Below are 22,376 nucleotides of genomic sequence, written 5' to 3' on the forward strand. Positions count from 1 at the left end.
GTACTTTTTCGCCCTCAAAGTAAGCATGCGCACAGCTCACCATGAACTAGGACTAATTATATCCCAAGTACTTCCTTTAACGAACGACAATGAATGGCAGCATGGTTGTTTCCTATCTGGCGGGAAGTCACTGTAGCAGTGAAATAGAAAGACAGATTATTGTTAACGTAATTACGGTCTGGCATGTGTGCTCTGCTAAGTTAAGATTCGTCAAAAATTGCTCGAAAAAGTATGTTTTCTTTTAAATACTACCACGTATGTCGACCTCTTCGCAACTAAAGTGTAATTCTCATACACCAAATAAAGTACACTCTTCCGCAATCCCGGCAAAGTACGACACACCGATGTTCGTCATACAATGGAACTAGGATATGAGCTCAAACTCGAGGGTCAGTCATTGTGAAATGGGTAAGAAGTCGGTTTTCATTTGAGCGAGGAATTTTCAGTTTGTTTGTAGAGAGACTTCGTTAGCATGGCAAATTGTAACAATTATTATTATAATGTAACAAATCAGTATTAAAACACATTTATTTTCATGACAATGAAATTTCAACATAAAATTTGAAGATGACTTTGATATAGCACTGTGTTTTCCTTACATTCTATGAAATTCGCTGTGGTATATACATCCCACTAGGTTCAAATGACGGCAGATAAGCGGATTTACTGAGGAGAGTAGTAATGTTCCAAAGCAATGTCTGTGAAGTATAAGAGAACACATGAATTCGAGACTTTCCTGGGACGGAGAGGAGAATAATTTGATTTCACTTTTCAAAATTTTTTAAAAGCAGTCTAGATCGCAGCCGATGTTAACGCCTGACCGGTTTCGCCCTTAAGTGGATGCCTCACTCACTGATGACTAAGCAGCTACGAGTTATATAGGGTAGAGAGTGGGCCCTCCAGAGCTTAAGTTGCATCGCCGTCAGCCAATGGGGGACGACTTACATATCATTTGAGTCTTCATTCTGAAATATTTAAGTAATCAAGAAACGAGTTTATATTCATTTAGGATTCATAATCGATGTTGCAGCGTGCTTCATAAGATGCATGACAATCTGGTGTAATTCGTTAATTGAGCTCCACAGCGTCGTCTGGGTGAAATAATGAGCACTATAAGAACATTAGTTCTATAGCTACTGTTATTTATTCGTAGTGAAACCACTTGTGTGTTATATTAATATGAAAATTATACATATTGATCTATTTGTATTACTAGTCAGTTATTTGAAGTCTTAAAAGACACTAGAAAAAACAAAATGCATCGTTGTTTATTTGTGCCATCTCTTGGTGGCTGTAATAACGCATTGGGACGCAGTTTCCTTGGAGACATCGAGGCTGATATGTCTATCGGTTGTCAAAGATGTACTTGACGCTTGTATAACATCGGAGGTCAATATCACTCACCAAAGAGAAAAGGGGCATTGTTTACAAAAGTGACACCAGTGTAGATAATCTGCAATACATCACTGTTCACAAGAGGAAACGGTTATGTACAAATAATTCAGAAACATTTGGAGCTTATAATAAAAATGTATCTTAAGAAGAGCTGTAAAAATGTGGAAATTATGTATACAACTCATTTGTAAAGTCGTTGACGTTGTTGGTACTATAAATTAATATTTCTGCGACTGTTTCACGTTTTATATCAGGAGTCACACCTATTAGAATAGTAAGGTACATTTGTTGTGCATTTGACACTAAAAATCATAAAACTGGATATAACATAGAAACTTAAAAATAATACAGAGCTATAGGTAATTGGAGGAGGAAGTATCCTCTGTTTCAGAAGATGTATTCAAGTAATTCAGAAAAGGCTTTTTCACGAAAATCTAACTGTTCATTTAAAAGAGCTAGCGGGCTTTTCCTGTAGTGAACAAAAATTTCCAATTTTCAAAAGGCCGAAACCGGTCACAAGTTAGCTTCGGGTGCGATGCGGGCCCCTGCACTCTGTGGCTATAAGGGATATTACAGGTACCGTAGCTACTATAATAGTGTGTCAGGTGGAGTTTGCGTCGATGTCCTGAACACAGTATGTAGTGAACCTATTCCCTTCAAACCTCTCTTGAAGCTGCGGCTGTGGCTGTCAGGATAAGGACGATGCAGGAAATAAGTGTGTGCAATGTATATGTTCCTTCAGATGGTGCAGTACCCCTAAATGTATTGGCTGCACTGATTGATCAACTCCCTAAACCTCTCCTACTTTTGGCAGATTTTAACGCCCGTATCCCCCTTGTGGGGTGGCGCCATGCTTACTAGTCGAGGTAGAGGGGTCGAAAATTTACTGTCACAACTCGACCTCTGCCTCTTTAATACAGGTGCCTCCACACATTCCAGTGTGGCACATGGCACATATTCAGCCATTGATCTCTCGGTTTGCAGTCTTGGCCTTCTCCCATCTATCCACTGGAGAGCACACGACGACCTGTGTGATAGTGACCATTTCCCCATCTTCATGTAACTCTCCCAGCGTCATGCCCACGGACACCTACCCAGATGGGCTTTAAACAAGGCAACCTCTGCTGTCACCGTTGAATCTCCCCCACATGGTGCCATCGATGTTGTCGTTGAGCAGGTCACGACAACGATCGTTTCTGCGGCGGAAAACGCGATGCCTCGTTCTTTAGGGTGCCCCCGGCGAAAACAAGTCCCTTGGTGGTCGCCGGAAGTCGCTGAGGCAATTAAAGAGCGTCGGCGAGCTGTACAGCGACATAAGCGGCACCATTCCCTAGAGCACCTATTAGCCATTAAGCGGCTCCGTAGCCGTGTTCGCCAGTTTATAAAACGACGGAAACAAAAGTATTGGGAGAGCTACGTGTCGACCATTGGGTGCCATACGTCTCCTTCGCAAGTCTGAACGAAGATCAGACGTCTTTTTGGGTACCAGACCCCAACAGGTGTCCCTGGCTTTAACATCAATAACGTGTTATCTACCGACGCAAGCGCGATTGCCGAGCACTTCGCTGAGCACCATGCTCGAGCCTCTGCATCAGAGAACTACCCTCCAGCCTTTCGCACCCTCAAACGGCGGAAGGAAAGGAAAGTCCTCTCGTTCACAACACGCCACTGTGAACCCTATAACGCCCCCTTTACAGAGTGGGAGCTCCTTAGCGCCCTTGCATATTGCCCCGACACCTCCTGGGCCGGATCAGATCCACAGTCAGATGATTAAACATCTCTGGTCTGACTGCAAGCGACATCTCCTCGTCATTTTCAACTGGATCTGGTGCGATGGCGTCTTTCCATCGCAGTGGCGGGAGAGCACCATCATTCCGGTGCTCAAACAGGGTCAAAACCCGCTTGATGTGGATAGCTACCGGCCCAACAGCCTCACCACCTTCCTTTGCAAGCTGCTGGAACGTATGGTGTACCGGTAGTTGGGTTGGCTCCTGGAGTCATTTGGCCTAATGGCTCCATGTCAGGGCGGCTTCCGCCAGGGTCGCCCTACCACTGGTTGTCTTGTGTCCTTAAAGTCTGCCATCCAAACAGCCATTTCCAGACGCCAACATCTGGTTGCTGTCTTTTTTGACGTACGTAAAGCGTACAACACGACCTGGTTACTTCATATCCTAATCACATTGTATGAGTGTGGTCTCCGGGGCCCCACTCCCGATTTTTATCCAAAACTTTGTGTCACTCCGTATTTTCCGTGTCCAAGTTGGTACCTCCCATTGTTCCCCTTCGTATTCAGAAGAATAGAGTTCCGAAGGGTTCCGTATTGAGTGTCTCTATTTTTAGTGTCCGTCAACGGCCTAGCAGAGCTGTAGGGCCGTCGGTCTCCCCTTCTCTATTTGCGGATGACTTCTGCATTTCGTATTGCTCCTCCAGTACTCGTGTTGCTGAGTGGCGCCTACAGGGGGACGTTCACAAGGCGCAGTCATGGGCTCTAGCCCACGGCTTACAGCGTTCAGCCGCGAAGTCGTTTGCCATGCATTTCTGTTGGAGTTGCACCATTCATTCAGAACCAGAAATTTACCTTAATGACGGTCCACTCACTGTAGTGGAGACATATCGATTCTTAGGACTGGTTTTTGACGCCTCATTGACTTGGCTACCTCACCACTGTCAGCTTACGCGGAAGTGCTGGCAGCATTTCAGTGCCCTCCGCTGCCTGAGCAGCACCAACTGGGGTGCAAATCGCTCTACGCTGCTGCAGCTCTACAGAGCCCTTGTTCAAGCCCGCGTTGACTATGGGAGTCTGGTTTACGGTTCGGCGGCGCCTTCAACGTTGCGTTTACTCGACCCAGTTCACCATTGTGGCGTTCGCCTAGCGACCGGAGCTTTTATAACGAGTCCGGTGCCGAGCGTCCTGGTGGAGGCCGGAGTACCTCCATTGAAGGTTAGGCGTGCACAACTGCTCGCCAGTTACGTTCCACACGTTCGTAGTTCTCCTGTGCATCCGAATTACCATCTCCTTTTCCCAACCACGGCGGTTCGTCTCCTGCATCGGCGACCCAGGGCAGGGCTTACGATTGCGGTTTGCGTCGGGTCCCTTCTGTCCGAACTGGAGTCCTTCCCTTTACCACCTCTCCTCGAGGTCCATTCATGTACACATCCATGGTGTACACCTGGGCCGCAGATTCTTCTGGACGTTTCGCATGGCCGGCCGTGGTGGCCAAGCGGTTAAAGGCGCTACAGTCTGGAACTGCGCGGCCGCTACGTCGCAGGTTCGAATCCTGCCTCGGGCATGGATGTGTGTGATGTCCTTAGGTTAGTTAGGTTTAAGTAGTTCTAAGTTCTAGGGGACTGATGTCCTTAGAAGTTAAGTCACATAGTGCTCAGAGCCATTTGAACCATTTTTGAACGTTTCGCATGGCCCTAAGGACTCCGTTAACCCTGCGCCTCTCCACTATCACTTCCTCTCTCTTCTCGACATGTACCGGGGCCATGAAGTGATTTACATCGACGGCTCGATGGCTGATGGTCACCTAGGCTTTGCGTATGTTCGTGGAGGACATATTGAACAACACTCCTTGCCAGATGGCTGCAGTGTTTTCACTGCAGGGCTGGCGGCCTTATCTCGTGCTCTTGAGCACATCCGCTCATGCCGTGGCGAGTCATTCCTCCTGTGTACTGACTGCTTGAGCAGCCTACAAGCTATCGACCAGTGCTACCATCGCCATCCTTTGGTAGCGCTGTGGAGTCTATGTATGCCCTGGAACGGTCCCGTCGTTCAGTGGTGTTTGCGTGGACCCCAAGACACGTCGGAATCCCAGGCAACAAAGTTTGACAGGCTGGCCAAGTAGGCTACGCGGAAACCGCTTTTAGAGATGGACATCTTCGAAACTGACATGCCTTCTGTCTCCTGGCTCTGTGAGACGGAATGGCATAACAGTACGCACAACAAACTGCGTGTCATTAAGGAGACTATGAATGTGTGGAAGTCTTCCATGCGATCTTCTCGCAGGGAATTAGTTGCCCTCTGCCGGCTCCGCATTGGCCATACGTGGCTAACCCATGCTTACCTCCTCCGTCGCGAAGACCCACCTCGGTGTCGCTACGGCTTACAAATGACGGTCGCCCGCCCACCTCTTGCTGGACTACCCACTTTTACCCACTCTGCGGCAGACTTTAAACTTTCCCAGCACACTGCCTTCGGTGTTGGCGACAATGCCTGCACAGCAGCTTTAGTTTTATGTTATATCCGTGACAGTGGGTTTTATACTTCTATGTAGGTTTTAGCGCATGTCCTTAGTACCTCTGTGTCCTCCACCCTAGTGCTTTTAGGGTGGAGGTTTTAATGTGATGCAGAGTGACTAGCTTTCCCTTTTTATTCTTGTGGTTAGGCAGCCACTGTAATCTGCTTTCATGTTTTACTCTCTTCAGTTTCTAGCGTCTCTATTGTTTTCTTGTCCACTTTTGTTCTTTTTAGTGTTCATTGCCTTCCCTTCATTCTTGTGGCTTTTCCTTTCTTTCCGTTTTGTTTTATATGTTTCGTCCGTTTTATTCTCACACTTGTGGCATTGTCTTATGAGGACCAAAGGACCGATGACCTCGTAGTTTGGCCCCTTCTCCCGCCCTCTAAACCAACCAACCAACCAACCTAATTCTTTTTAACTCCCAACTCTCTCATCGCGCTTGGTCGACCGTTGGTAGCACTTTGTAACTCAGTTACTGACGCCTTCCGCTGATTACTTGGGATTTTTCACAACAACCTTCCTCAGTGCTCGACGTCCCCTGCCGGTCAGTGCATGAGGTCTTCCCGGTCTTCATTTATCCGTGGTTGTTCCTTCGCGTTTCCACGTCACAGTAACATCGCCATCGGTTGACTTGTGCAGCTGTAGAAGGGTTGAAATGTGTCTGATGGATCTGTTGTTGAGGTGACATCCTCGTTCGAAACAACTGAGCTCTGGTGTTACTGCTTCCTTACTGACAACTCGATGCTCGCTGCCTATTCTGATAATGGCAGGTGCGCATCTCGTAACAACTAGTGGTCAGTTCCGCGTTACGTAATGGTGTTCGGGTACTTTTCATCGGAAAGTGAATATGTGACACACTTCCTTTCCGCGGCAACGGCCTTGCCGCAGTGGATACACCGGTTCCCGTCAGATCACCGAAGTTAAGCGCTGTCGGGCGTGGCCGGCACTTGGATGGGTGACCATCCGGGCCGCCATGCGCTGTTCCCATTCTTCGGCGTGCACTCAGCCTCGTGATGCCAATTGAGGAGCTACTCGACCGAATAGTAGCGGCTCCGGTCAAAGAAAACCATCATAACGACTGGGAGAGCGGTGTGCTGACCACACGCCCCTCCTATCCGCATCCTCATCTGAGGATGACACGTGGTCGGATGGTCCCGCTGGGCCATTTGTGGCCTGAAGACGGAGTGCTTTTTCCTTTCCGCGCTCTGTGCACTGATTTCCTTCCCCTGATTTTGCGCTATGGCCTGGATGTCAAGCTTCGTTACTTGTACCGAAGAGCAAGACTCGCTACACTGCCTCTAATCCTCTCTGGCTGTATCCATTAATCTGCGACGCACAATGTTCAACCGAACGAGGAGTGTTGCGGCGCAGCACTAGCCGCTCTGGTTTCGCAGGTGCGTCGGCGCGATGCACGCGTAGCGTCGGCGGCTTTTCCATTGCGTAACGCAACGGTTGCGGCCGCAGCAGCAGCAGCGGCGGCATCGATCTGCAGCGAGCACGTGCCGCCTGCGGGCCGGCCTGAGGTAGCGGCAGATGTCCCTGTTGCTGCACCTCCGCCTCTCCCACACCCAGCGCCGATCTCGGCATTGTGCACCATTCCCCCGCCGACGTTGCACCCGACATGTTGAACGTATCTGAGTTCTGGCCTCTGGGGAAAGCCAATTTCTGAGAGACAGGTTTCTGTACGCAAGTTCTCGGCAGATTCCGTCGCAAGGATAAGGTAGACACCGCACGTCAGCGAAAATAAACGGAACAAAGGTGACGTCACCCTCAGACGGTGGTGTGTTCACAGGTATAAAAATTGTACGGAAGTACCAGTGATAAATTTGACCAGTGGCCGAAGTAAAATTTATTACAGCGGTTCTTCAGTAGGTTTGTATGGTAAACTGCTGAGACGTGAAACATACGGTCGCAGGTTCGAATCCTGCCTCAGGCATGGATGTGTGTGATGTCTTTACGTTAGTTAGGTTTAAGTAGTTCTAAGTTCTAGGGGACTGATGACCTCAGATGTCAAGTCCCGTAGTGCTCAGAGCCATTTGAACCATTTAGAAGAATATATATACACACACACCAAACCGTACTTAGCAGTACTGAGAATTTTACGCACCAGTTGTCAGACTGGTAAGTGCAGAAATTCACATGAAGGATCAGCGGTTTGATAGCATAACCGACATTTAAACCAGTTTGGCGCGCAAGTTGATCAACAACTCAAAGGGGGGGGCTTTTATGGCAGTTTCACATGGTTGTATGACCACCTTGTGCATTGTACTAAAGTGGGAGGAGTGGAGACGATGTAAAACAAGTGATAAATTATAACCACCATGTTAACTTTTCTCTGTTACATACACACTTTTTGGACTAAACCCTTTCGTGAATAGCTGGTAGCATACGAAATACGAGGTGTGTGAGAAAAGTAGAGACTGACCACATTGCAAGCGATCTGGCAACTCTGTGTTGTTCTCTTGTGCATGCCGGTGTGTTCATCCCGTCCACGTGCTCAGTCCGACGTTCAGCTCGATACAGCCATCATGTGATTTTTGAGAGCGCCATCAGTGAAGTTGTGTTTTTGTTGTCACGAAAATCGAACGCGGACGTTTGAGCAACGTTATGCCATAAAATTTTGTGTTAAACTTGGGGAAACCGCGAGACTGACCTTTCAAAAGTCGAAAAAGGCCTGCGGTGAACATCCCTTATCAAGACCACACGTTTTTCGCTGGCACAAATCATTTTTGGAAGCTGAGAATACGTTGAATATGAACTCGCGCAGGGAGACCTTCGACTCGAAAAATCGACGAAAGCGTCGAGCTTGGGCGTGCTCTTGTGAGATTACTTCTCCAGTCAATTTGTCAACCAAGTGTTTTATAAATGTGCCCTTGAAAGGCCCAGGAAAAAGGTTAAGCGAGCGAGACCGGACATTGCAGAGAAGTGGATACTGCATTGCCTCTACGCCGCATGCCACACGGCCACTTACCTCACTGAATTTTTGACCTCGAAAGGCATTCCTGTTGTTCCACAGCCCACCTATTCGCCTGATCTGAGTCCGTGTGACTTTTTTTCCTTTTCCAAAATTAAAAAAAAGTCTTAAAAGGACGTAGTTTTGGGACTGGAGAACATTCAGAAGAATGTGACCAACATGTTAAAGGCCCTATGGCCTATGAGGTTAAGCGCTGTTACCAAGACTGGGAAGAACAACCCTTCCGGTGTGTAGCCGCTGGAAGGGAACTCGATCGAAGGGGACAGTATTGTTAAAAAAAAAAAAAAAAACTTTGGTAGGCAGAAAATCAGTCTCCGTAGAGTCGGCCGGCAGTCATGTAGTGTGTAGGTGGGAAAGTCGTGAATCCTGTGGGCCAGGTGTGATATATCAGTGTGTTTCATATTTCTGGATTCGGGAGGTAGTTATCCATAAGACAAAGCCGTCATCAGTTCGAAGGTTAGTTTGAACGCCACGTGCTCTACTATCCATGATGCTGTTGGAGGTATTATGTCGTTGTCTTCTTCCGAACTTTGAATCTCCTTATCCAGGCAGTTGTAGGGGTACCTGCAGTCGTGGAATCCGAGCCAAGCTGCAACTCAGTATTCTTTACATTAACAAACATTGCAGCTAGCGATGAAGTTATTCTGCCAGAACGGAAAGCACATTCCTGTGTGCTGGCGTGGAATTGTGACGAGTCATTTTGCGGCTTGTTACGCAAGTATTGCAGTTTTCTTAAGTAAATATTGCGGTTTATCGAAGTCGCACGTGGTCATTAGCCAGAGGAGTCATTAGCCGGCTGAAATTAGTGTTAAGTGAAAGAGACGGTTTTCACGAGGCGTAGCAGAAGCAAATAAACTGAATTCGCTTCCGTGCAGACTTCAGATGTTTGGTTTTTGCTTTCTCTCTTCACCTACGTAATTCTAACAGCTACCCTGTTCGGTGGTTGGATCTAGGGCTCTATTTGAAGGAAGTGAGGGTACTACAGTACTTCTATCTCATGTATTGAAGGAATGGCAACATTCACCCTGCTTAATTGGTCAAAGTGTTACTGGCAGCTGAGTATTAAGATCGTTTGACAAGTGTCACAGTGACAATAACTGATCAAAGTCCGACACATAAATTGTTTAACGTGGCGAACGTCTGTAGGAGTGTTTGTATTCAGTGTCCAGCTATTTCAATTTACGTAGAAAACTCGGAACAACTCCGTACTGTGTGCCAGAGAGACAAGATTAAGAGTGCAGGCATTCTTCACTGGTATCGAAACCCTACTTAGCTTTGTGTGTTGTTCTAGTGTCTGAATCCTGTACGAGATGTTTTTCAGGATTTGAAAGCGCCATGCTAGGGTGACCTCTGTTACAATTTGTCGAATTCCGTTGCACAAGACTAATGGCCGCGACGTTATGACAGTATGAATGGCTGACGTTAATAAGTGGCTTCGTGAATTAGCGGAATAAACAATATGCCCATCCTGTAATTACCTGTCATAACTAGGCAGCGCGACAGGCACGAAACAACTGAAGCTCTAACCGTGAGAATGGAGGAAGATATATTGCACATCATCTGTTAGTTGTAGTAGTAGTAGGAGTAGTAGTAGCAGCAGCAGCAGCAGTAGCTTTTCTGTTCTTCATTCCGAAGACTGCTTTGATGCAGCTCATCGCGCTATTCAGAAAATATGTGTCTTTGTAATTTGGCGCTGGGAAAACTGAGTCGTTACACATATGGAAGAAACTTTTTTTACACCTTGATAAGAGAAGAAACAGAATTACGTACAAAACAAAGCAGGAGTCAACACATCACAAAGACAGTTACCCATACAACAATGGAGAGCGTTTTCCAGAAACACGAATAATAGCTTCGTTCCCGAATCGTACATGCGTATTAGTTTTTCACAAGGTTTTTTTTTCGTGTGCTGTGGTATCCTTCTGACCTTGATAAGGATGAACAAGAAGAAGCGATACTGTTAATTGCGCACAGATGATGCACTAAAGTGCCCGGAATTAACATGTAGTAGTAGTAGTAGTCCTGCAGTTCGACTCGCATCTGTGATTAGCGTAGTAACCGCAGTGTTCAGTGCGTATCACACCTACTCCGAAAACAAACTGCCTGTCATCCAGCAATCCTCACACACTACTATTTTTCTGAGGCGTCAGTTCTTTCCATTTATTATTTCTGTGTTCTCTCTACTTCTTCATACGGTCGGTTTCTTCCACCTTCAGGCCATTTTCGCCGACTCATGATGCTGATGATTTTTTCTCCCATACTCTTTTCATTATCTGGGGTATCAATTTCAGAAATATTATCTCCATTTATTCGTCTGCGTTCTGCTCTCAGAAAGTTCCCGGAGCATATAACGATGAATTCGATATTCGTTTATGTCTTCAGCACTTCTTCGTAGACAAGCATGGTGAAAAGGTTGTTACAAAAGTGAAGAATAAGTACAAAGGCGTAGTACTTGTCAATGTTTCAAGGGAAAAAGTTGGTAGATGGACCTAGAAGCTAACAATGAAGGATGCCAATCTGCACTGAAGCGCCAAAGAAACTGGTACGGGATGCGTATTCAAATACCGAGAGACGTAAACAGGCAGAATACGGCGCTGCGGTCGACAACGCCTATGTAGGCGCAGTTATTAGACCTCTTACTACTGCTACAATGGCAAGTTATCAAGATTTGAGCCGGCTGCGGTGGCCGAACGGTTCTAGGCGCTTCAGTCCGGAACCGCGCGACTGCTACGGTCGCAGGTTCGAATCCTGCCTCGGGCATGGATGTGTGTGATGTCCTTAGGTTAGTTAGGTTTAAGTAGTTCTAAGTTGTAGGGGACTGATGACCTCATATGTTAAGTCCCATGGTGCTCAGAGCTGTTTCAACCATTTTCATCCAGATTTGAGTGTGGACATGGTGTTGTAGTCGACACACGAGCGATGGGACACATCATCTCCGAGGTAGCAATGAAGTGGGGTTTTACCGTACGACCATTTCACGAGTGTACCGTGAATATCAGGAATCCGGCAAAACATGAAATCTCCGGCATCGCTACGGCTGGAATAAGACCCTGCAAGAACGGGACCATCGACGACTGAAGAAAATCGTTCAACGTGACAAGTGCAACCCTTCCGCAAATGGCTATTGATTTCAATGCTGGGCCATCAACAAGTGTCAGCGTGCGAACCATTCAACGGAACATCATCAACATGGGCTTTCGGAGCCAAAGCTCCACTCGTGTGCCCTTTATGACTGCACGACACAAAGCTTTACGCCTCGCCTGGGCCCGTCAACACCGACGTTGGACTGTTGATGACTGGAAACATGTTGCCTGGTCGGACGAGTCTCGATTCAAATTGTATCGAGCGGATGGATATTTACGGGTGTGGAGACGACCTCATGAATCAAAGGACTTTGCATGTCAGCAGGGGACTGTTCAAGCTGGTAGAGGATCCATAATGGTGTGGGGCATGTGCAGTTGGGATGATATTGGACCCCTGATACGTCTAGATACGACTCTGACAGGTGACACGTAAGCAAGCGTCCTGTCTGATCACTTACATCCATTCATGTCCATTGCGCATTCCGACGGTTTGGGCAATTCCAACAGGACAATGCGACACCCACACATCCAGAATTGCTACGGAGTGGCGCTAGGAACACACTTCTGAATTTAAACTCTTTCACTGGCCACCAAACTCCCCACACATGAACATTATTGAGCACATCTGAAAGTTAGTTTCGAGTGTCATGAGCTACAACCAAAGTAAGCAATACGTAGGGATCTATGTCCTAAAGCATTAGAATATACGTACGTTCACAGATCGCAAACCACTGTAAAATATTTGGCAGTGGGTACTTTGCAACACAATAGTGGTTCTCTTTCCTGTTACTCTTGAAGTGGAGCAAGGGTAGGGCTGCCACCCGCCCCGATATATCGGCACAGTTACCGTTATGGATCTTCTTGTCTCACCATCCCAACAAGACCCAATTTTGTCTCGATTTTGCAAAATACTGTTACGAGCTTGGCGAAAATAGTCAAGTAACGCCATGTTTTAGCGCGACATGTAAATGCAGCTTCAGTTAATTTTATTTGTGTAAACAATTGAAAACACTATTATATACCCCCCCATGAACCATGGACCTTGTCGTTGGTGGGGAGGCTTGCGTGCCTCCGTAGGTGCAAACACAACGGAGGGGTATCTGTTGAGAGGCCAGACAAACATGGGGTTCCTGAAGAGGGGCAGCAGCCTTTTCAGTAGTTGCAGGGGCAACAGTCTGGATGATTGACTGATCTGGCCTTGTAACATTAACCAAAACGGCCTTGCTGTGCTGGTACTGCGAACGGCTGAAAGCAAGGGGAAACTACAGCCGTAATTTTTCCCGAGGACATGCAGCTTTACTGTATGATTAAATGATGATGGCGTCCTCTTGGGTAAAATATTCCGGAGGTAAAATAGTCCCCCATTCGGATCTCCGGGCGGGGACTACTCAAGAGGACGTCGTTATCAGGAGAAAGAAAACTGGCGTTCTACGGATCGGAGCGTGGAATGTCAGATCCCTTAATCGGGCAGGTAGGTTAGAAAATTTAAAAAGGGAAATGGATAGGTTAAAGTTAAATGTAGTGGGAATTAGTGAAGTTCGGTGGCAGGAGGAACAAGACTTTTGGTCAGGTGATTACAGGGTTATAAATACAAAATCAAATAGATGTAATGCAGGAGTAGGTTTAATAATGAATAAAAAAAATAGGAGTGCGGGTTAGCTACTACAAACAGCATAGTGAACGCATTATTGTGGCCAAGATAGACACAAAGCCCATGCCTACTACAGTAGTACAAGTTTATATGCCAACTAGCTCTGCAGATGATGAAGAAATTGATGAAATGTATGACGAGATAAAAGAAATTATTCAGGTAGTGAAGGGAGACGAAAATTTAATAGTCATGGGTGACTGGAATTCGTCAGTAGGAAAAGGGAGAGAAGGAAACATAGTAGGTGAATATGGATTGGGGGAAGAAATGAAAGAGGAAGCCGCCTTGTAGAATTATGCACAGAGCATAACTTAATCATAGCTAACACTTCGTTCAAGAATCATAAAAGAAGGTTGTATACCTGGAAGAATCCTGGAGATACTAAAAGGTATCAGATAGATTATATAATGGTAAGACAGAGATTTAGGAACCAGGTTTTAAATTGTAAGACATTTCCAGGGGCAGATATGGATTCTGACCACAATCTCTTGGTTATGAACTGCAGATTGAAACTGAAGAAACTGCAAAAAGGTGAGAATTTAAGGAGATGGGACCTGGATAAACTGAAAGAACGAGAGGTTGTAGAGAGTTTCAGGGAGAGCATAAGGGAACAATTGACAGGAATAGGGGAAAGAAATACAGTAGAAGAAGAACGGGTAGTTCTGAGGGATGAAGTAGAGAAAGCAGCAGACGATCAAGTAGGTAAAAAGACGAGGGCTAATAGAAATCCCTGGGTAACAGAAGAAATATTGAACTTAATTGATGAAAGGAGAAAATATAAAAACGCAGTAAATGAAGCAGGCATAAAGGAATACAAACGTCTCAAAAATGAGATCGACAGGAAGTGCAAAATGGCCAAGCAGGGATGGCTAGAGGACAAATGTAAGGATGTAGAGGCTTGCCTCACTAGGGGTAAGATAGATACTGTCTACAGGAAAATTACAGAGACCTTTGGAGAGAAGAGAACCACTTGTATGAATATCAAGAGCTCAGATGGCAACCCAGTTCTAAGCAAAGAAGGGAAGGCAGAAAGGTGGAAGGAGTATATAGAGGGTTTATACAGGGGCGATGTGCTTGAGGACAATATTATGGAAATGGAAGAGGATGTAGATGAAGATGAAATGGGAGATACGATACTGCGTGAAGAGTTTGACAGAGCACTGAAAGACCTGAGTCGAAACAAGGCCCCGGGAGTAGACAACATTCCATTAGAACTACTGACGGCCTTGGGAGAGCCAGTCCTGACAAAACTCTACCATCTGGCGAGCAAGATGTATGAGACAGGTGAAATACCCTCAGACTTCAAGAAGAATATAATAATTCCAATCCCAAAGAAAGCAGGTATTGACAGATGTGAAAATTACCGAACTATCAGTTTAATAAGTCACAGCTGCAAAATACTAACACGAATTCTTTACAGACGAATGGAAAAACTGGTAGAAGCGGACCTCGGGGAAGATCAGTTTGGATTCTGTAGAAATGTTGGAACACGTGAGGCAATACTAACCTTACGACTTATTTCGAGGAAAGATTAAGAAAAGGCAAACCTACGTTTCTAGCATTTGTAGACTTAGAGAAAGCTTTTGACAATGTTGACTGGAATACTCTTTCACATTCTAAAGGTGGCAGGGGTAAAATACGGGGAGCGAAAGGCTATTTACAATTTGTACAGAAACCAGATGGCAGTTAAAAGAGTCGAGGGGCATGAAAGGGAAGCAGTGGTTGGGAAAGGAGTGAGACAGGGTTGTAGCCTCTCCCCGATGTTGTTCAATCTGTATATTGAGCAAGCAGTAAAGGAAACAAAAGAAAAATTCGGAGTAGTATTAAAATCCATGGAGAAGAAATAAAAACTTAGAGGTTCGCCGATGAGATTGTAATTCTGTCAGAGACAGCAAAGGACTTGGAACAGCAGTTGAATGGAATGGATAGTGTCTTGAAAGGAGGCTATAAGATGAACATCAACAAAAGCAAAACGATGATAATGGAATGTAGTCAAATTAAATCGGGTGATGCTGAGGGAATTAGATTAGGAAATGAGACACTTAAAGTAGTAATGGAGTTTTGCTATTTAGGGAGTAAAATAACTGATGATGGTCGATGTAGAGAGGATATAAAATGTAGACTGGCAATGGCAAGGAAAGCGTTTCTGAAGAAGAGAAATTTGTTAACATCGAGTATAGATTTGTCAGGAAGTCGTTTCTGAAAGTATTTGTATGGAGTGTAGCCATGTATGGAAGTGAAACATGGACTATAACTGGTTTGGACAAGAAGAGAATAGAAGCTTTCCAAATGTAGTGCTACAGAAGAATGCTGAAAATTAGATGGGTAGGTCACGTAACTAATGAGGAGGTATTGAATAGGATTGGGGAGAAGAGAAGTTTGTGGCACAACTTGACTAGAAGAAGGGATCGGTTGGTAGGACATGTTTTGAGGCATCAAGGGATCACAAATTTAGCATTGGAGGGCAGCGTGGAGGGTAAACATCGTAGAGGGAGACCAAAAGATGAATACACTAAGCAGATTCAGAAGGATGTAGGCTGCAGTAGGTACTGGGAGATGAAGAAGCTTGCACAGGATAGAGTAGCATGGAGAGCTGCATCAAACCAGTCTCAGGACTGAAGACCACAACAACATACCTGGCTAAAAATGGTGTGAAGATTTCAGCCGACAATTGTTTCCAGGAATATTTAATTTCTTAAAGAAACCGACAATCCAGAACGAAAATGCCAACTGCTAAAATTATGCTAGTTTTTGCTTTCCATTCCCACACTCAACACCACTGTGGAGAAAGCATTTTCTCTGATGTCGGCCCAGTAGACTTCACTACAAGCTCACGTGCATATGGAGTTTTATAAATATGTAACTAAGGAAAAAAACTTTCTGAAAAAGGTGAAATCATCTGAAAAATACGATATACCAACTACTTCCGCCCCTACAAGTTCCATTTCATTATGTTCTAATTAAAAAGTAATTTTGTTTAATAAATTTTTATTTCGTTTCTAGACCCCCATCTCAGTGTTCTGACGAGGTCTCAGCTGATATGGCAACCCGAAGCAAGGGGAAAAATGATTACCTGTTTGCGTACTGCGAGCCCCAATCTTGAAATTTCTAAAATTAGGCGCGTACGCGTGGACAACACTAAAAAGCTTTCTTAGTGCTAAGTCTGGCTTCTTTTTATTACCGTTTGCCTGGTAAATCACATCGTTTGCATGGGGCTCCCAAAACTGGATTTCGTAAACCGATTTCCCAGTACCGCTTCTGGCTGGTCTTCTAAACACTTCAAAATCGATTCTGGAAATCCGCTTCTGGTTGCCGCTTTTCTATTTTCGCTCCCATGTAAACGCTACCGGTTTTGTAACGTGTTTCGGCTATTAAGTTTCGTTTGTTTCTACAAATTTTCGGCTAATATGGACGGAGTGGCTTTTTGTACAGTAAAGGGTAAGTAGAGGTATTACACTGAAGCTGTTTACACCTCGTCTAATTGAAGATAAACTACGATTCTACTGACTAAATCACAAACTGTAACAGCTGTTTTCCAGGCGCAATGTTTTACTGTGCTAGAAAATCCGCTTCAGGCCTTCACATGTTAACGCGAGAGCGAAAAACGGTTTCAAAAATTTGATTTTCGTATTCCGAAAGATGCCGCATGTAAACCTAGTGAACGAGTGTTTTAACTGGGGACCGGAAGTATGGCTTTTTCACAATTATTTGACTTCTTTTCTAGCCTCTCTCTCTCTCTCTCTCTCTCTCTCTCTCTCTCTCTCTCTCTCTCTCTCTCTCTCTCTTTTCATTGAGAAAGCAGAATAATCCATGCTGATTTCATAATTATTTGCACTGAACTAAGATTTCGAAACACGCATCAATATTCCTTGAAGTGTATTGTTAGATTTAATTAAAAAGCACAACAAAGCAAACTGTAGGTGTGTTGCGGGTGTGTTCTAGGCTCGTGAGCATGCACAGACACAAGACCAAAAATCTAACTACGAAAAATAAACAATTGAGAGACTTACTGGAAACGATGTTGGAGCACAGTTGACACCAGCAGAGTATCACAGCTTCACAACAAGAAAGGAAGTTGTTCTAAGCAAATCAGACTTCTGTTTATTACGCAGCCACTATGTTACTGCAATTGGCCTCCCGTGGCCATTATCGGAAACATGCGGTGACGTTATAGTTATAAAGTACAGTGATGATTAAGGGAAACGTATTGCACGTTGAATGTTTTTAAGACTCTTGTGCATTTACTGTACTGTTATAATAACTGATTCAATGTGTTCTCGTGAAATTTCACGATGAAAACTCACGATTAACCGACCGAAGAGCTCTCACTCCCAGGTGTGCGAATACTGTGGTGGACCAACAAACGCGGATGAATCACAAGTCATGGATTTCCCAGTTGTCAAAATAATATGCCAACGGCTGGAATGAGGAGAGGAACAGCGAACTCCTGTTCAGTGCAGTAGTACGCCAACTGTAGGGAATAATGTAACATTGCAGCGCAGATATTTGGAAGTTTGCCCTGTAAGTACCTAGCAGAAACATTATTTATATTTTTATTGTGAGGAAAAGAAAGGTATGTCAGAGAAACTGACATGAAAACGTCTATTTAAATTAGTTTTTGAGTCAAAATATTGAGGTTTTAAAATAAGTTGATATTTTGTATGCATTCATAAAAATAAAGTCTCAAATTGTAGTGTCCGACCGAAACATTATTTGCGGCCGAAAACGTATTCGAATATTCGGCTCCTCTTCTATTTTTGGCCGAAACCGGAATTTACATAATTAAGTTAAAATTTCCCTAAATTTACCTTATACCCCAAATCACTAGTTTTTTACATCTCTGTAACAAGTTATCCCATCAAGGTAAAATAAAAGTTTCCGATATATTAGTGGATGAAGAGAGAAATCCATTGAACTGCGGTTTATATCAATTTGTGTATTCTTTCCGTATTTTCATAATCGTCTGGGCATTGTGGAGATTTAGTGGCCAAACTGTTTGGTTGACTTAATTAGATAGGGTTTTTCATGCTTCTCGGTACCGGTACTCAAGACGACTATGGAATCCATCCGCTTTGGTTTGGTTTCATTTTTCAAGTGGTCGTATTCTGTCCGACGTTTTAAAACCTTTTTATATTCTGAGCCAAGAAATTTTGATAAATGTCGTTTAAATCCATGCAGTGTTTGTCTTTTGTGTTCATGGCTGTCCAACGAAAGTGTTTTGTTGCAAACTGTGCAAATGGCTTCAGATAAATCGGTGGTACTTTCATTAAAGTACTTCCAAATTCGATTCTTTTCTCTTCGTTGACATTTTATACGTATAAAATGAAAGTAAGTCATAGAATAAGTAAACTGAACTAGATACAGCTACAAAAAAATTCCACAACATATTAAAAACGCTACAGTCCTGCGTATCTTCTTATAGGAAGATACTCTTCAGTTGTACTACAAACGTACCAAGTAGATAAACTACGAAATGGTATAGCCTATACATGACTAATGACATCACACCCCAGCACAAAATACACGGAAGGGAATATTTGCTTGTTTCCTTTCTTAGGAGCGGTAGCTTCACACAGCCATCTTCATTTCCGTTTTTGCAATCGACGGACAACCTGACATATCTCCTCTTTTTTATTGCTAATTACGTAATGCATTTTAGTCACAGTCAGTAAACCAACGTCAATCAGCGCCGCGGAAAGCAGTTCGAAAAACATCACAGTTCCGACTAACAGTATGCATGTTATTTTATAAATTTACGCAAACTGAACCGGTAAAGCTGTGTACCACATGAGCGAAGTTCTGTAAACCAATATTGGTTACTAAAGAAAATCGTCCGCTTTCAGAGAAACTCACTAATAAAATCTTTCAGCATAACACACGATAGCCCTTTCCATTCAGTAAAATATCGAGTAAATTAAACTGTTATTAACTTAGAATAAGAATATCACCATCAGAAATGATTACACTATATTGTGATTAACAAGAATACATCCCAGTTTTTACGCGCGATGACAATTTCTCTTAGTAGGTAAACGGCGCCCCTTGAACACTATTGTTGACTCAATCCATTCCGAACGCGACCGGACTTCTCACGAAAGCTGAAGTCGAAGATTAGTTGATTTCTGATAGAAACCAAAACTCTGGCCGAAACCAATATTCGGTCGGTCTGTATCGAATTGTTATATATCCATTCGAAGTTCTACTGCATCCAGAAATCATTTCTTTAATGATATGACAAGGCACACCTCTAATTTTGTTTTTCTCACTAGCCCTGAAAACCATTAAAATGAAACTTGGTACACGCATTTAAGTTATGCTGCAAAACCCAATGGAACACTTGTTTCCGGAAGCTTTTCAAACTGTTTTACATACCTGAAATGAATAAATCTGAGTAAATTATTTCTCAGGTACTTGAATCAAAAGTAAATAAAGTCCATAAAACAGTATTAGCGTTGATTACGTTTCGGCTTGTCTCTGTATAAAATATGATCTAATTTTTCTTCGCACAGATGAAGTTATCAAACAATATCTACCTAACTGGATTTTCGTATGCATTCCTCCCCCACAGTATAATTATAGCAAAAATAAAATCTCAGAGCAATGAACCTTGTTTTATTTCATCTTTTTCTGTCCTTTTTGTACACACATTTAGCTTATTTCGTCTTGGAGAATTTGCGACACTGGTCGGAGCATGCAGAAATGAAAATAACAGATGCATAGAGAGCATATGGTGTAAAGTACACACTGCACTCAGATACAGCAAGTTTACTTCATTCCGCGAGCTAGAAAACTTAAAAGTTGGATAAAGCATACATGCTAGATGGGGACCGAGGTTAATCTGTTAACTGGTAAAATTTGTAAAACAGTAAGCAAGAAGTATTCAGCGACATCTTTGTGTAGGCAGCGATATATAGCGGCCTCTTTTGTTACAGTCGCGAGAGAAGATGATGCGAGGGGTACGGCGCGGCTGCGTGCGACTGCGCGGAGCCGTCATCGGCATCGACGACGAAGACGACTGCACGTTCACAGTCACCGTCGACGGCAAGACGTTCCACCTGCAGGCAAGGGACGCTGACGAGCGCGAGCGCTGGATCCGAGCCCTCGAGGACACCATCCTGCGGCACGCCCACAGGGTGAGACACACAAGTTCCAAGCAAAGTGGAAAAAGAGAAGTGCTTCTTTTCGCTATTTTGTTCCTAACTTGTTCCACGAAATCAGCAATGCTGACGTTGGACACTAACTTCTATTCCGAAATTAACCCTTCTTCGAATTTTGTTGTACACTGATGTGATAAAAATCAAAAGAGAACTCCTAACATTGTGTCGGATCTTCTTTTGCCTGGTGTGGTGCAGCAACTCGATGTGGCATGGACTCAGTAAGTCGTTGGAAGCCCCCTGCACTGAAATATTGAGCCATGCTGCCTCTATAGCAGCTGATAACTGTTAGTGTTGCCAGTGTAGGATTTTGTGCACAAACTGACCTCTCGATTATGTCCCCCGAATGTTCAATGGGATTCATATTAGGTAATCTGGGTCTCCAAATAATTTGTTCGAATTGTCCAGAATGTTCTTCAAACCAATTGCAAACAGTTATGGCTCGGTGACTTGGTGCATTGTCAGCCTTAAAAATTCAATCATTAAATTGCTGCAGATGGTTTCCAAGCAGCCGAATATAACCATTTCCAGTCACTGATTGTTTCAGTTGGACCAGAGGACTGAGTCAATTCCTTGTAAACACAGCCTGCACCATTATGGAGCCACCACCACTTGCACATTGTGCTGTTGACAACTTGGGTTGATGGCTTCGTGGGGTCTGTGCCCCACTCGAACTCTGCCATCAGCTCTTTCCAAATGAAATCGAGAATCATCTGACCAGATCACGGTTTTTCCTGTGATCTAAGGTTCAATTGATACAGTCACAAGCTCAGGAGAGGTGCTGCAGGCAGTGTGCGGATAGCAAAGGCACTGGTGTTGGTCATCTGTTGCCATAGCCCATTAATTCCAGATTCCTCCACATTACCCTTACGGATACATTTGTCGTATGTCCCACATTGATTTCTGCGGTTATTTCAGTGTTGCTTGTCTGTTAGCACTGGCAACTCTAAGCAGATGCCACTGCTCTCTGTCGTTAAGGGAAGGTCGTTGGCGACTGTGTTATCCGTGGTGAGAGGTAATGCATGAAATGTGGTATTCTCTGCACACTCTTAACGTTGTGGATCTCAGAATATTGAATTCCCTAACAGTTTCTGAAATTGAGTGCCCCATGCGTCTATCTCCAACTACCATTCTGCATTCAAAGTGTATTAATTCACTTTGTGCAGCCATAAACATATCGTAAACCTTTTTACATGAATTATTACGACAGCTTGGCCAACACAGTGCCCTTTTATGCCTTTTATGACCACCAACTATATACCGTAAAATGGGGTGACTTTGTGACAAGTTTTGCATGTTTTCACTCGTACACTGATCAATTTTTAACATAAACTGAAACGGATGGCATCATAAGAGAGCTACAACCTTCCTTTACAAGATTATGTCTTCAAAAAATTTGTATCTTTTTTATGAACGACTATATAAAGGGAAAACTCTGTCACAAAGACACCCCACCCTGTGGGGTGACTTTGTGAAAACATTGTTTTTGGGTTACAAAGTATGGGAAAAAAATAGTCACAATTTTGGCCAATCAAAAAGTATATTTAATCAATGTACATGTGTTTGATGCTTTGGTAGAGCTACATCATTTTTACAAGTGATGAAAAAGGAGCTCCCTAATCTAGATTTTTCACCTCAAAGAACCCTCGCTTTCCTACCGGTCTTGGGGGGTCGATAGTGTACAAAACTTCTTCTTTGGAGTACAGAATAGCATCTTCTTTAGTAGGCCACTTCCAGAACATCTTGGTCCTCTCCATAACGCTGACAATGTAGCCCTCTTGTTTTTCTTCAGTCACCCTTCCTGGAAAAAGTTTCCCTTCAAAGTTCACCACTACAAAATCATCCACTTTGAAAACGTTTTTTTCAGGAGCCATGCTGTCG

At 44.1% G+C, this 22,376-nt stretch overlaps 1 protein-coding gene and 1 pseudogene across 4 annotated transcripts in view; both read left to right on the forward strand.

The window, feature by feature from the left end:
* Nucleotides 1-22,376, forward strand: part of LOC124616179 (oxysterol-binding protein-related protein 9) — a 504,981-nt gene that overhangs the window by 159,028 nt on the left and 323,577 nt on the right. For all 4 annotated transcript variants that reach the window (XM_047144465.1, XM_047144467.1, XM_047144466.1 and 1 more), the window contains exon 2: nucleotides 20,274-20,474. In XM_047144465.1, the coding sequence (XP_047000421.1) occupies nucleotides 20,274-20,474 (201 nt within the window). The remainder of the gene's footprint in view (nucleotides 1-20,273; nucleotides 20,475-22,376) is intronic.
* LOC124616996 lies at nucleotides 6,506-6,623 on the forward strand (annotated as a pseudogene).

This window comes from Schistocerca americana, chromosome 5, assembly GCF_021461395.2.
Source record: "Schistocerca americana isolate TAMUIC-IGC-003095 chromosome 5, iqSchAmer2.1, whole genome shotgun sequence".
Lineage (NCBI taxonomy): Eukaryota > Metazoa > Arthropoda > Insecta > Orthoptera > Acrididae > Schistocerca > Schistocerca americana.